This window comes from Thamnophis sirtalis, unplaced genomic scaffold, assembly GCF_051295495.1.
Source record: "Thamnophis sirtalis isolate CommonGarterSnake01/CBP01778 unplaced genomic scaffold, rThaSir2_p1.2 scaffold_2, whole genome shotgun sequence".
Lineage (NCBI taxonomy): Eukaryota > Metazoa > Chordata > Lepidosauria > Squamata > Natricidae > Thamnophis > Thamnophis sirtalis.
The window spans coordinates 6,128,197-6,142,772 of record NW_028261382.1 but is presented as its reverse complement, the minus strand read 5'-3'; the positions used below and the strand labels follow the sequence as shown (position 1 = coordinate 6,142,772).

Below are 14,576 nucleotides of genomic sequence, written 5' to 3'. Positions count from 1 at the left end.
AGGATGGGAGGCTGAGTCAACCTTCAAAAAATGAATTTCACTACAGTGGCATAGCCCCCACCCACCACAATGGCTGAGGAGCTCTGGTGAAGGGGGTGAGGTTTCGGGATGCAAAAGATTGCTGTATTCAGTGTATAAGACACACCCAGATTTTCACCCAGGTTTTCACCCTCTTTTCTGAGGAAAAAAAGTACATCTTATACTCCGAAAAATATGGCACCTGTATGGAAAATGGGCTGTGTGGGGACTCCTGGGAGGGACGGGCGGGGCCAGCCAGAAGTGGGATTTGGGGCTTCTCCGAACTGCACAGAATCTTAGCTAGAGGTTCTCTCGAACCCCTGCAAAACCCCCAGCAGCCCCACCCCTGCATCCCTGCCTTCGGCGAGACCCCAGCAGCCCTTACCCTCACGGCGGCCAGGAGACGGATGTAGTCGCTCAGCAGTTCCGCCAGGAGAAAGAAGTCGCTGTTGGCCTGTTCCTGGTGCAGCTGCTCGATCTTCTCTTCCACCTCGGCCAGCTGGGAAAGGGCCCGAGACAAGGCCGTGTTGTCCTCCGAGCTGCCCAGCATGGCCAGGCTCTTGGCAAACTGAGAGGTATTCAGCGACAGTTCTGGAAGGCGGAAAAAAGGGGAGCGTGAGAAGATTGGCACTTCCCTGCCAGCGACACGGAAATCCAGCAAGAAAAAAAAGGACTCTCCAAGGACACAACATCGTGAGGAGATGACGCAAGATGCCAGATGAGAAACGCCACCAAATCTGTACGTTGGAACCTCCAAATCAGTCGCTGTTCATTCTCCAGCTAAGGTTGCTGGCAATTAAGAGCTGAGTTCCCCCGCCTTTATAAAGTAAACCCGGGATTTTATTTATCTACTAGCTTGATAACCTGGCATTGCCCAGGTATTTATTTATTTATAGGGGGAAAATGTGCGGACCAAATGTGATTTCTAATGTTGGATTTTCCCCCTTACTAGAGAGAGCTCCCTTGTGGAGTACTGTGAAGCCGTTATCATGTCAACTCCACTGTGCTGTACAGTAGAAGCCATTTTACGGCAGTACGGGAGAAGCCATTGAGAGGCACAACAGGCTGTATCTTAACAGAACACACACCCTGAGAGGTATTAGGGGTGTCTTAACCCCACAGTGTTTTTTTCCAGAGAGTAAGTTATCTGTGTACCAAGTTTGGTTGAAATTGCTCGAGGCATTCCAGCATTATGCTGGAACACACCCACTTTTATGTATGTATGTATGTATGTATGTATGTATGTATGTATGTATGTATGGTGTATGTGTGTATGGTGTATGTGTGTGTGTGTGTGTGTGTGTGTATATATATATATATATATATATATATATATATATATATATATATATATATATATATATATATATATATATATATATATATATATATGTGTTTTTATTTGTGCTGATAAATAAATATCAGCACAAATATCAGCACTTGGGCATACCAGGGGTTGTGACTTTAAGTATATATATATATATATATATATATATATATATATAAAAGTGTTGTTTATATATATATATACATACACACACACACATACATCATACATACATACATGTATGTATGTATGTATGTATGTGTGTGTGTGTATATATATATATATATATATATATATATATATATATATATATATATATATATATATATATATATATATATATATATATATATTAATTAATTGAATTTATATAGCCACCCAACTCACATCTAAATGACACCAGTGGCAAACATTCTTTTTTTAAAAGATACCTTATAATAAAAAGCATTAAAAAAAACCCAAACATCCCACTCTCCATGGCAGCAACAACATAATAAAACCAGCCATTTGATTAGCTCTGATCCATTCAGGGTTCCCAAGCCTGCTGACTAAATCACATTTTTAGGGCCTTTTAGAAAAGTAATGGGGAAGTGGGAGGAACCATATCATAGAGAGGAATGATGGTTTATACGGTGACAGTAATAGCTCTGAAGACTTCTTATACCGCTTCACAGTGTTTTTACAGCCCTAAGCAGTTTACAGAGTCAGCATATTTGCCCCCAACGATCTGGGTCCTCATTTTACCGACCTCAGAAAGATGGAAGGCTGAGTCAACCTTGAGTCAATCAGGATCAAACTCTTAGTTGTGGGCAGTTAGCCTCCAAGCCTTCTAACCACTGAGAAGCAAGGAAGAAAGGGAGGAAGGAAATAGCACTTAAGACTTATATACCACTTCACAGTGTTTTACAGCCCTCTCTAAGCGGTTTACAGAGTCAGCCTATTGCCCCCCAACAATCTGGGTCGTCCTTTTACCGACCTCGGAAAGATGGAAGGCCGAGTCAACCTTGAGCCAGTCAGGATCGAACTTCTGGCAGTGAGCTGAATTAACCTGCAGTACCGCATATTTTAACCACAGTGCCAAAGGGACCACCACCGAGGAGGCCCTTCCTTCCTTCCTGGTCACACCAGATGACAATCCCTAAATGATAGGACTCGTGACGTGATGTGCTTTCGTCTTTAAGTCAGACATTGTTAACCTGAGGGCTCAACCTGTTCTCAACTCAAGGTCCCAGATGCAAATCTTGAGTTTTTGTAAAGCTGAAAGGTGACCCCCCCCCCTCTACAGTTATGCAACTCCCACTTCGTCTTCGGGGATACCTTTTCTGTGAGTGACGAGCATCTCGAGAACTGTGTGTAGCTTCCGCAGACGTTGCTCCTCGCATTCCACCTCCTGGAGCTTTTCTTCAAACCACTAGAAAGGAGAGAGAGGGGGCAGAGAACGAAACCCCCCCCAACAGGTCATCGTAGGAAGAGAACGGTGATTCAGACAATCCCAGGCAACCCAGTTCAGGGACGCAAGATAACGGAATGGTTTCATAACGTATCAAGAAAAGCCCAGCGGCTTACAATGTCCGATTCGTTCATCTTGATGGTCATTTTGCTGACCGCATCCGTCGCCCTGTTGAACATCTTCAGGAGCCCGGCTCCACTCAAGGTTTGCGTGCCAAAAGCGCGTGGCAGCTGAAAAAGAAGTCGGGAAGGAAAATCAACCAGTGTGCGTATATAGTAAATTACCGTATTTTTCAGCATATAAGGCACGCGATTTTGAAGAGACAAATTTTTTTAAAAAGTTTTTTGCGCTGTATGTATGTTTGTATGTTTATTTCATTTGTATGCCGCCCTTTTCCCCCGAGGGGGACTCAGGGCGGCTCACAACTCAAAACAAGGGAAGGGGGGATACAAACAATTTGACAACAACACAAAACAATACATAATTTAAAAGCACAACAATCTCTGCACACCTCCCCAAAACGGCCTGTTTTTTGTCAAAAAAAAAAAGAGGCATGCATAGCTTTTATAGAGAGCTCCTGGGGGCTCGGGCGCAAAAATGAGCGAGAATGTGAGCCCGTTTTTCGCTCATTTTTGCCCTCCCCAACCCCCAGGAGTACTCGATAAAACTGCTAAAGGGTTGTTGTTATGGGGAAAAGAGGAGGAGGAAGGAGTAGCAGATATATTTAAGTTGTAGGTGGGAGGGAGAAAAAGGCCAGGTTTTCTCATGCCAGCCCTTCTCAAGCAATCTCTTTGTAAAGCGGAGAATTTGGACTGTGGATCTGGGCAGGAGAGGAGCCGTCTCCCACCACCGTGTCACAATCCCCATCACCCACGGCCTAACACTTGAACGCGGTTCAGCAGAAAGGAACGAAGCAGAACCGGCTGAATCAGCAGAGGCCGTCTGACAGTCCTTGATCCAGCCGACCTGCGTCACTCTTTCCTCACGGCTGGCTTGTTCTGAAAGCCGCTGACATGGCTTTCCACTTCACACACCCCTCTCTCGCCTTTCGCTGAGCCGTCTGTTCCTGAAAACAGGGCCAGGGCCAGCTGAAGCGCAGCGGAAACCACAACTGCGGGCCAATTTCTCCAAGATGGACCCCATGCCAAGGTCCCCGACGACTCCCGGTCCGTGAACCGGCACCGGTCCGCAGCAGGCCAGAAACTGGGCAGCACAAAACGCCAAAGCACACCTCTTCTAGTCCTCGGGAAAAACCACTCTCCTGTTCAGACCTAGGCTTCCCAAAATCACGAAGCAGATTCCTCGTCCTGGCAAAACCCCATTTTTTATGAAGCTCCTGTGAATTCCTCTCATTCACATCCAGCAAAGCCCCGGCAAACAGTCTTTCAAGGGTAGATTTACAAGCACAGACCTTATCAGGCTTGGAGAGCTGCCAGGCCGATGCCTTCCGAACGCAACGCTTGTACAAGACAATACTTGGGAAGGAATCTCTGAGAGTCACGAACAAATCTTCACACTAATTAAGCGAAGTAATTGTCTCCTGCAAACTCCACTCCCCTTTTGCTCCTCGTTTATTCCCTCTGGGAGGGGCCCTTCATCGTCCACCTGGGGCCTTACTCCCAAGTCGACCCCTGTTCTTTAGTTGTTCCCTTCGACTGGCAACTCTGCGCATGCGCACACTGGGAACAGGCTCCAGCTGTTCATCTGCCTCACTGATGTCTGACTCCGAAGGCAGCTGATAACTGGCATAAGGCCCTGGCCCCCTCTCTGCCTCCAACACAGAGCCCTCCTCAGAGCCTTCCGCAGACTCCACGACCGGCCCATGTTCCTCCCCAACCTCCTCACTGTCCGAATCTGCCGCCAGCTCTGCTGGTCACTGGCAGGCCCACATCATCTCCACGCAGTCAGTTCCTGGTGCCCAAAAGATTAGGAGCTGCTTGCTCAGGCCATAAAAGCACAGACCCCCGGTTATGGCATCAAACCCACCTCATCCTTCTCCAAGAATTCCCGGACATCTGGGTCCTGCAGCATGGTGGGGTGGCTTATGGTTCTTTGAATGTATCTGTGGGATTGGAATGCAGAAGTTCCGTTTTAACTCCGCGAAGAAGAATCCCGCCTTTTAAAAGAGAATTTGCAAGGCTGGCTTGTAGGCCCACACCATCCGTCGATTAGAGGAGGCATATCACGGACGCAACCTCCAATCAATACAGGGGCAGGGATGGGGAGGATAACTAAGACACCATAACTTGAATGCCAGAATGGACTGGAAAATCCATAGACATTTTGGGTAGAGGAAATGGCGAAAGCCATTTATGGTGGCTTGAAAACAGGATGGCTGTTGTGGAACTGAGCTATCCTTAAGGGAGGTGTTCTGCCTCCATCGAAACTGGAATTATGAAAAGAAAAATAGGAAGAACCCAACTGGGGTTCCCCTTCTCACTTCCGTATTTCGGAGGAGATTAGAAGAGGAAATTCATCTGGGTGAATTTCCTCAGACAGGAGTTTCTCCTGGAGTCCATTCCAGACAAAACAATCAGATTTCAGGAACCCTTAGAGCCAAGGTGGCGCAGTGGTTAAATGCAGCACTGCAGGCTACTGCTAGATCAGCAGTTCAGCGGTTCAAATCTCACCGGCTCAGGGTTGACTCAGCCTTCCATCCTTCCGAGGTGGGTAAAATGAGGACCCGGATTTTTGGGGGCAATATGCTGACTCTCTGTAAACCGCTTAGAGAGGGCTGGAAGCCCTATGAAGCGGTATATAAGTCTACTGCTGTTGCTATTGCTAAACCCTTAGGCTAGGTTCCAGAGAATAATTTCCATTGACTGCTGACGGGAACAGCCCTACGGAACGCATCTCCGAAGAATTTTGGAAGGACGTATTCTCCTGCGATTCACTCCCCGACGGGTTGAAACGCCAGTGAGGTCCTTCACAGGTTGATATGTCTGAGGACCATCAACAGGAAATATCTGGGGGCGTTTGAGATGCGTTGGGCCTTTGTTCCTCTTGATCAGCAAGTTGTGTGAGCCCAGGGAGTTCTTCCTAACGAGGCAAATTTCCCTACCCAGAGTAACAAACCAACTGCACCAACTTGTGGTTGCAACACCCGCCAACGAGGGACGCAGACTCCCAACCTTTCTAAGGCAGCTCTTCGTTTCTCTAAGAATTCTGTGGAGGAAGAGTCTTCTTTCCCAACTTTGACTTTGGTCATCCCTGGGACAAGAGGGAAAAAAAAGAAAAGAAAAACAAGGACCGGAGTTAGCTGCATGGCATATACCAGGCGTTTAATTTAGATCAGTGGTCTCCAACCTTGGCAACTTTAAAACTTGTGGACTTCAACTTTAGCTAGCCGAGGAATTCTGGGAGTTGAAGTCCACAGGACTTAAAGCAAAGCTGGCTGAGGAACTCTGGGAGTTGAAGTCCACAAGCCTTAAAGCAAAGCTGGCAGCTGAGGAACTCTGGGAGTTGAAGTCTAACGGCCTTAAAGCAGAGCTGGCTGAGGAACTCTGGGAGTTGAAGTCTACAAGCCTTAAAGCAAAGCTGGCTGAGGAACTCTGGGAGTTGAAGTCCACAAGCCTTAAAGCAAAGCTGGCAGCTGAGGAACTCTGGGAGTTGAAGTCTAACGGCCTTAAAGCAGAGCTGGCTGAGGAACTCTGGGAGTTGAAGTCTAACGGCCTTAAAGCAAAGCTGGCTGAGGAACTCTGGGAGTTGAAGTCTAACGGCCTTAAAGCAAAGCTGGCAGCTGAGGAACTCTGGGAGTTGAAGTCTAACGGCCTTAAAGCAGAGCTGGCTGAGGAACTCTGGGAGTTGAAGTCCACAAGCCTTAAAGCAAAGCTGGCAGCTGAGGAACTCTGGGAGTTGAAGTCCACAAGCCTTAAAGTTGCCAAAGTTGGAGAGCCCTGATTTAGACATCGCCTTTCAGAGTTTCCCTCCAGACAGATGAGCTTCCAAGGCCCAACAGGTCTCATCTCAGGACTAGTAATCCCCAAGTTACTCCGCTATTCAGTAACATGTGATGCTAGGCCACTATACAGGTGGTCCTTGACCTACGACCATAACTGAGCCCTCGTTTCCATTGTTAAGCAAGGCAGTTGCTAAGTTTCGCCCGCTTTATGACCTTTCTTGCCACAGTTGTTAAGTGAGCCCCCTGCAGTCGTTAAGTTAGTAAAACCCGGAGCGCGAGTGAATCTGGCTTCAACATTGACTGTTTCTCAGTAGGTCGCAAAACGGGATCCCTTGAGCCAATGGGACGCTGAAACCGTCATAAATGTGAGTCAGTTGCCAAGCGCCTGAAATTTTGATCCTGTGGCCATTGCGGAGACTGTATGGAAAACAGACCTAAGACATTTTTTTCAATGTCTTTGCAACTTCGAACCGTCACTCAACGAAGGGTTGTTAAGACAAGGTCTACTTGCTAGGTTTGAACTCGGGAGAGGCAATTAAACTGGTTGCTGGCATTCTCACCGATTAAACTCTTCTCAGGGGGAGTGGGAACAATGACCCCGTGCTGGGCGTGTTTTTCCAGAAGCTTCTCGTACAGGCCCAGGAAGTCACTGAATCGTCTCTTCACGGAGAACTGCTGGTTCCTGAACATTGGCAGAGTAGTCTGGGAGAGAAGGAAGAATCTGGTTAGTCAAACAGGAAGCTTGATAGCGATAGCCCTGGGACTTGTATCCCGCTTCACGGTGCTTTTACAGCCCTCTCTAAGCGGTTTACAGAGTCAGCCTCTTGCCCCCAACAATCTGGGTTCTCATTTGACCCACCTCGGAAGGATGGAAGGCTGCGTCAACCTTGAGCCGCTGAGGATTGAACCTCTGGCTGTGGGCAGAGTTAGCCTGCAATACTGCATTCTAACCACAAGGAAGGAAGGAAGGAAGGAAGGAAGGAAGGAAGGAAGGAAGGAAGGAAGGAAGGAAGGAAGGAAGGAAGGAAGGAATAGCATCTAGACTTCACAGCCCTCTCTAAGCGGTTTACAGAGTCAGCATATTTCCCCCCAACAATCCAAGTCCTCATTTTACCTTCCTCAGAAGGATGGAAGGCTGAGTCAACCTTGAGCTGGTCAGGATCAAACTCCTGGCAATGGGCAGAGTGAGCTTGCAATACTGCATTCTAATCACTGTGCCACCACAGCTGAAGCCACCTATTCTACAGGGAATTTTTTATTTCCCTAGAGCTGCAAACTCTCCTTGTCTGGCATTTAGGAGCTAGTGGGAAAATAAAAGAATTAAAACAAAGCCTCCAAGCCTTAAAAAAAAAAAAAACAGGGTGTTTCTGGCCCTTTGTCTACATTCCCTCCAAATAATGTGTCCTTGAAGCCTTTCATCTCAGAGGCTTTCCAAAGTCCCCATTCAAATGGGAGGAGGGGGAGGAGAGAGGAGGAGGAGAAGGAATAAGAAGGAGGAGGAGAGGAAGGGAGAAGAGAGGAGGAGGAGGAGGAAGAAGGAAGGGAGGAGAGAGGAGGAGGGAGAGAAGAGAAGGAAGAGAAGAGGAAGAGAGAAGAGAGGAGGGAGAAGAAGGGAGGAGAGAGGAGGAGGAGGAAGAAAAAGGAAGGGAGGAGAGAGGAGAGGGAGAAGAAGGGAGGAGAGAGGAGGAGGAGGAAGAAAAAGGAAGGGAGGAGAGAGGAGGAGGGCGAAGAAGGGAGGAGAGAGGAGGAGGAGGAGGAAGGAAGGGAGGAGAGAGGAGGAGGAAGAAGGAAGGAGAGAGGAGGAGGGAGAGAAGAGAAGGAAGGAGGAAGAAAAGAGGAAGGGAGATGAGAGGAGGAAGGAAGGAGAGAGGAGGAGGAGAAGGAAGGAGGAGGAGGAAGAGAAGGAGGAGGACTATAGGATCCTTGGTGCTTTCAAAGCTCGGTTGTTTTTGTGCAGATGTTTCGTTACCCAACAAATAAACATTATCCGTGCCAGAAGGGAGTGGGGTTTGTGGCAAGGAGGAGGAGGAGGGAGAGAGAGAGAGAGGGAAGAGGAGGAGGAAACGAACAGATGAGGTTATTGTTCCAACTGTTCCTCCGCACCATCCCTGGGGTGGCTTTGCTAAGAGATGATCAGAAACCACCTGCGGCTTTGGAGAACCTGCTTGAGCCCCTTTCAAAAGGGGGAAAAAAACAAAAAACGAGAGAGTTCCTGCTTTGAACACCACCAAGTCCTGGAGACAAAAGCCTCAACACACAGAGCTTCCCACGCAGAGAGACCAGGAAATGACTGGAAAGCTGAACCCCCAGCTTGGAGCCTTTTGGACAGGTGGCGCACGAAGAAGTTCATTTAGAAAAATAAGTTGCCGGGCAGAGTTTAAACGCCTGGTGCCACCGTGAGGCCATCACAATTGCTGCTTTTAAAGAGAGACAGGAGTTCAGATGGAGAATTAACCTGCAAGAACTGGCTGGAAATTAAAGGTGCGAGAGACACTCTGGATTTCCTCACCAACCTCTCTACTCACATTCCCCTTCTCCAACCTCGGACTCCCACGATTCCTCGGATCATTTGAAGTCTCGGAGGTTCACACATTATCCATCAGACCATCTCCTGCATTTTCTCTACCTCGTGCAATTCTAAAGTAGCCACTGCCTAAGGCAAAAGTTCCCCTTGCACACATATGCTAGTCGTCCCTGACTCTAGGGGGCGGTGCTCATCTCCATTTCAAAGCCGAAGAGCCAGCGCTGTCCGAAGACGTCTCCGTGGTCATGTGGCCGGCATGGCTCAACGCCAAAGGCGCACGGAACGCTGTTGCCTTCCCACCAAAGGTGGTTCCTATTTTTCTACTTGCATTTTTTACGTGCTTTCGAACTGCTAGGTTGGAAGAAGCTGGGACAAGTAATGGGAGCTCACTCTGTTACGCGACGCTAGGGATTCGAACCGCTGAAAGCGGTTTACAGAGTCAGCATATTGCCCGCAACAACAATCCGGGTCCTCATTTTACCCACCTCGGAAGGATGGAAGGCTGAGTCAACCCTGAGCCGGTGAGATTTGAACCGCCGAACTGCAGAACTGCAGTCAGCTGAAGTAGCCTGCAGTGCTACATTTAACCACTGCGCCACCTTCCAAAGTCCTCCTTAACACAATGGTCACACAACTTTTAAGAATCGGTTAAGCCCAGATCTGCATGCCTCTGTCTCTCTCTCTCTCTCTGTCTCTCTCTCTGTCTCTGTCTCTGTCTCTCTCTCTCTCTCTTTGGAAGAACAAAAAAGAAATCTAAATTCAAAGGGGAAAACGGGCATAAAATAATTACTCATCCTACAAGACAAAAGCAAGAAAAAAAAACAACTTTCCTCCATTTCATCAAGCATGTCATTAAAAAAAAAATTACTCATCCTTAAAATAATGTTTCCCCGACAGTGGGGATTCCTAGGAGTGTGGATTTCAACTCCCAGGATTCTCATCCATGGGGATGCTGGCGGTGGAATTCTGGGAGTTGAAGGCCACACTCCTTGAAATTCCCAAGATTAGAAAACTCTTTTAAGTGGGCCTGATGCCTTGGCAGCAACGGGGAAGAAGAAATAAGAGCTGGCGTACCTGGGTGGACACTTTGTAAGCGACGTAGGCATTCATTCCGTCTCCTGCAGGAACAAAAAAGAGGAAAATTGAGACTCTGATAGCTTCAGCAAGCTGTAATAACCAGGACAATTAAGTAATTTGGGGTTAACGTACTTCCTCTATGGGCATCGTGTCAGCACAGAGGAATCCATTGTCAAGGACAATCCGCCGATCTTTTCCGCTAACAACCTGGGACTTCTAAAACGCTTCAACTTACCCTATTTTTTGGACTATAAGATGCACCAGAGTATAAGATGCACCAGAGTATAAAACGCACCATGATTTTGAAGAGATAAATTAAAAAAAAAAAAGCTTTTGCACTCTGCAGGCCTCCCAAACCCTCTGCACACCTCGGTTTTTGTTTTTTTTTTGCAAAAAAAGAGGGGGGGGAATGCAGAGGCTTTGGGAGGCTTGTAGAGTGTACCTGGGGGCTGGGGGGTCCATTTTTGGCTTGGTTTTGCCCTCCCCAGCCCTCAGGAGCACTTTGCAAGCCTCCCAAACCCTCTGCACGTCCATTTTTGCAAAGGGGATGGGGTTCCGGTAGGCCAAAAATGCTGCATTCAGTGTATAAGACGCACCCAGATTTTGACCCTCTTTTTTGAGGCAAAAAGGTGAGAGTTACACTCTGAAAAAATACGGTAAATATGGGTTTCCGGCGCTCCAGCATGCATGAGGATTAGGTGCCGTGCGCGAGCATGCGAACCAGCCAGCTGGTCTTCGGTTCCTGGCACTCCAGCACATGCGCATGTTCCAGTTGGGGCATTCAGTACCCAAAAAGTTTGCCATCACTGGAGTAGAGTTTCCCCCCCCCCCTCCATTCTTTCCCAGGGTAGAAAAACCATCTTATTTAGACGCTAAAGGACTAAAACCTCGCTTCCTTTCAAAACAAGAGCATTCGCTAATGCCGAATTCTCCCTCTATCAATGTTCCATCAATGCCAACCGAGCAAGGGCAACAGACATTAAAATATGTATGTATGTATGTATGTATGTATGTATGTATGTATGTATGTATGTATATATGTATATATATTTAGTGTCACAACCCCTGGTAAGCCCCAATTATGGGAGGAAGCTAACTGCTTCCATCATCTGTCAATCGGCTCGTCACAAGAGTCCATCACGACAGAAACCCAATATTTTTACTGTTGCCTGTGTTATATTTGTGTTTTATTTGTGCTGATAAATAAATAAAGGGAGACTAGTATAGATCTATTTCAAGCTATTTAGCTCTCATCAGCTAGCCATACCCTTACTAGGTTCAAATCCCAGCAAGGGTATGGCTAGCTGATGAGAGCTAAATAGCTTGAAATAGATCTATACTAGTCTCCCTTTATTTATTTATCAGCACAAATAAACACACACACACACACACATATATAAATATAAATATAAATAAAATAAAATAAAAGCGGCTCCAAACTTCGAGCGACTGGTGGATCGATCCAGAGCTTCAGTGAAACGGAGATCATACCGAGCCACCCCCGAGCTCCGCTTCCTACAAATATCAGCCTGGTGCAACAATTAAGGGCTTGTGGCATTCCTGGGGTGGAGGGAGACTTGCACATCTGCCCCCTGCTGAACAATGAAGTGGCTGTTTAGATAACTAAAGCAGCTGAAGGAAAGAAGAAAAAAATAAATAAAACACACACACAGACACAGAGCATGCAGAAAGAGGAAGGGGGTTGAGAGCTGGCCAAGCAATCCCTTTGGAGCAGACGAATTTCGTTCAAGACAGCCACAAGCCTAAAGCAGAGCAGAGCATATTCCCCAAGCCCTGAGTTTCCCTGACATAACCCTGCTATCCACAGATACCTGTTTATGCAGATACCTGTTTATGCACCTGCCACGCAAGTTGCACCGAGTGCAATCAGGTTTTGCAGCTTCTGCCTTTTCAAGGACAATATACAGAGAGTGTTCTGACCCAGGCTTCCCCAAAGAGCACGAGGCAGAGTCCGGGTCCCGACAAAACCCCTTTTATTGAACGAATGTGAATTCCCCACATTCAGCAAAAGCCTGGCAGACAGTCTTTCAAAGGAGTATTTATGACTACAGACCTCATCTATCTTGGAAAGCTGCCATGTAAATATTGTCCAAATGAGCAAGGAAAGGCTGGGCACAGAGTCTCTGAGATTCACGGACAGATCTTCACACTCCTGAAGCGAATCTAATGACCGAAGGAACAAATTGTTTCCTGCAAAAGCCCCCTCCCCTTTCGCTCCTCTTTTATGTCCTATGGGAGGGGCCAATCACCTTCCACCTGTGACTTTACTCCCAAGTCGACCCTGATTTCTGAGTTGTTCTTTTCTTCTGGCAGCTCTGTGCATGCGCACACTGGGAACAGGCTCCAACTGTTCCTCTGCCTCACTGCTGTCTAGCAACCGTAGGCACCTGATCACTGCCAGACGGTCTCAGCTCCATCTCTGCCTCCGACGCAGAGCCTCGTCCGAGCCTTCCCCAGCCTCCAGGACTGGCCCATGCTCCTCCCCAACCTCCTCCCTGTCCGACTCTGCTGCCAGCTCTATAAGGTCCTTCCAACTCTGTTAATCCGTTATGTACTTACCGACAAAGAAATAAAGGGGGACTAGTACAGATCTATTCCAAACTATTTAGCTCTCATCAGCTAGCCATACCCTTTCTGGGATTCAAATATGGGCTACTTGCATATATTAGGTAGATGTATTAACCTCTAAGCCACAGGCTCTCCTCGCTTTGTTGGCTATACCAGGGGAGAGATTAAGTAGGAGCATATGGCTTCCTTTTTTACCTTTCAACCCCAATCCAGGGAACTTCGCAGGCAGTCGCTTTCGTGACAAACTATTTTTCTGTGTTGAATTTATATTTATCAACAAAGAAACAAAGGGAGACTATTTTGCTCTCATCAGCTAGCCATAACTTTCTGGGATTCGAACCTGGGCTACTTACATATTAGGTATTAACCTCTAAGCCAAAGGCTATCCTCACTTTGTCAGCTATACCAGGGGAGAGATTAAGTGTTTTTTTCTGGTGGGACCAGTCTATCAGGGCAATTTGGTCTACCCAAATATGGGACGGAGCACACAGCTTCCACTTTCAGCCCCAACCCAGGAGTCTTCTCAGGCAGTCGCTTTCGGGACAAACTATTTTTTTGTAACCAACTGATACACTTTCTACAGTATGTAAAAAAAGGAAGATTTTATGTGTTGTGTTTGTTTTGAAAATTTTAATTTAAACTTTAATAAAAAAAAACAATGCTGAAGTCAGAAGGTGGATACAGTGAATTTAGTGAACGGCTGCACGTCCAACAGGGTTTAACCCTACACGATCCTGTCAAACTTTTCCCGTTTCACGGGGACTCACCAATTTTCTCGGGATCACTCACTCCCACGGAAAGTTCAAATTGATCCTCTTGCTCTTCCTCTTCCAGCTAGGTAGGGAAGGAAGGAGAGATTACACGGACGTCGGAAACTTTTCTTGGGCCTTAAGGTAGGTGCGAAGCAGAGGGAATCAGGGGCCAAGGCGGCTCAAATGAATACAGGCATATGGCATGGTAACGCTCTCCGCAAGAATCTCAACTACTAACGGTTCAAAGCAGATAGGCGGGAGATAAAGAGTCAAACACAATTCAAGATGGACTGGACTTAGATCTCTGGCGGGCATCAAGGGACTTGAGACTCCCAAGTGGAATTCTCGCCTGGACTACTGCAACGCTCTCTACATGGGGCTGCCCTTGAAGAGCACCCGGAGGCTTCAGCTGGTCCAGAATGCGGCCGCATGGGTTATCATGGGGGTACCTAGGTGCTCCCATGTTGTGCTCCTTTTAGGCGGCCTACACTGGTTGCCGGTTGTCTTCCGGGTGCGATTCAAGGTACTAATTATGATCTTTAAAGCGCTCCATGGCTTAGCCCAGGGTACCTGCGAGACCACCTACTGCCACCAGTAGCCTCCCACCGTCCAGTGCGATCCCACAGAGCTGGCCTCGTCAGGGTGCCATCGGTTAGACAGTGTCGGCTAGCGGCCCCCAGGGGGAGAGCCTTCTCTGTGGGAGCGCCTTCCCTCTGGAATGAGCTCCCCCGGAGCTTCGCATAATCCTTCTGACACGCCCTAAAAAGTTGGTTTTTCCAGCAAGCCGGCCTGGCCCGAACAGAATAAAATGGTTAAGTTAATTGTTAATTTTAATCTAATTTTTAAAATGTTTTTTTAATATTAATTGGGTTTGTTTTTGGATACTCTATCTAATTTCCTTTTTAACTTTTGTAATATGTGTTTTTTTAATGTTGTAC

At 47.3% G+C, this 14,576-nt stretch overlaps 1 protein-coding gene across 1 annotated transcript in view; it reads right to left on the bottom strand.

Annotated features, from left to right (window-relative positions):
* Positions 1 to 14,576, bottom strand: part of SNX1 (sorting nexin 1) — a gene marked incomplete at its 3' end in the record, with an annotated part of 28,945 nt that overhangs the window by 4,949 nt on the left and 9,420 nt on the right. Inside the window, 8 exon segments of the mRNA XM_087704119.1 lie at positions 404 to 609; positions 2,663 to 2,756; positions 2,912 to 3,025; positions 4,782 to 4,857; positions 5,927 to 6,005; positions 7,257 to 7,398; positions 10,295 to 10,338; positions 13,654 to 13,720. Of these exon segments, the coding sequence (XP_087560245.1) occupies positions 404 to 609; positions 2,663 to 2,756; positions 2,912 to 3,025; positions 4,782 to 4,857; positions 5,927 to 6,005; positions 7,257 to 7,398; positions 10,295 to 10,338; positions 13,654 to 13,720 (822 nt within the window).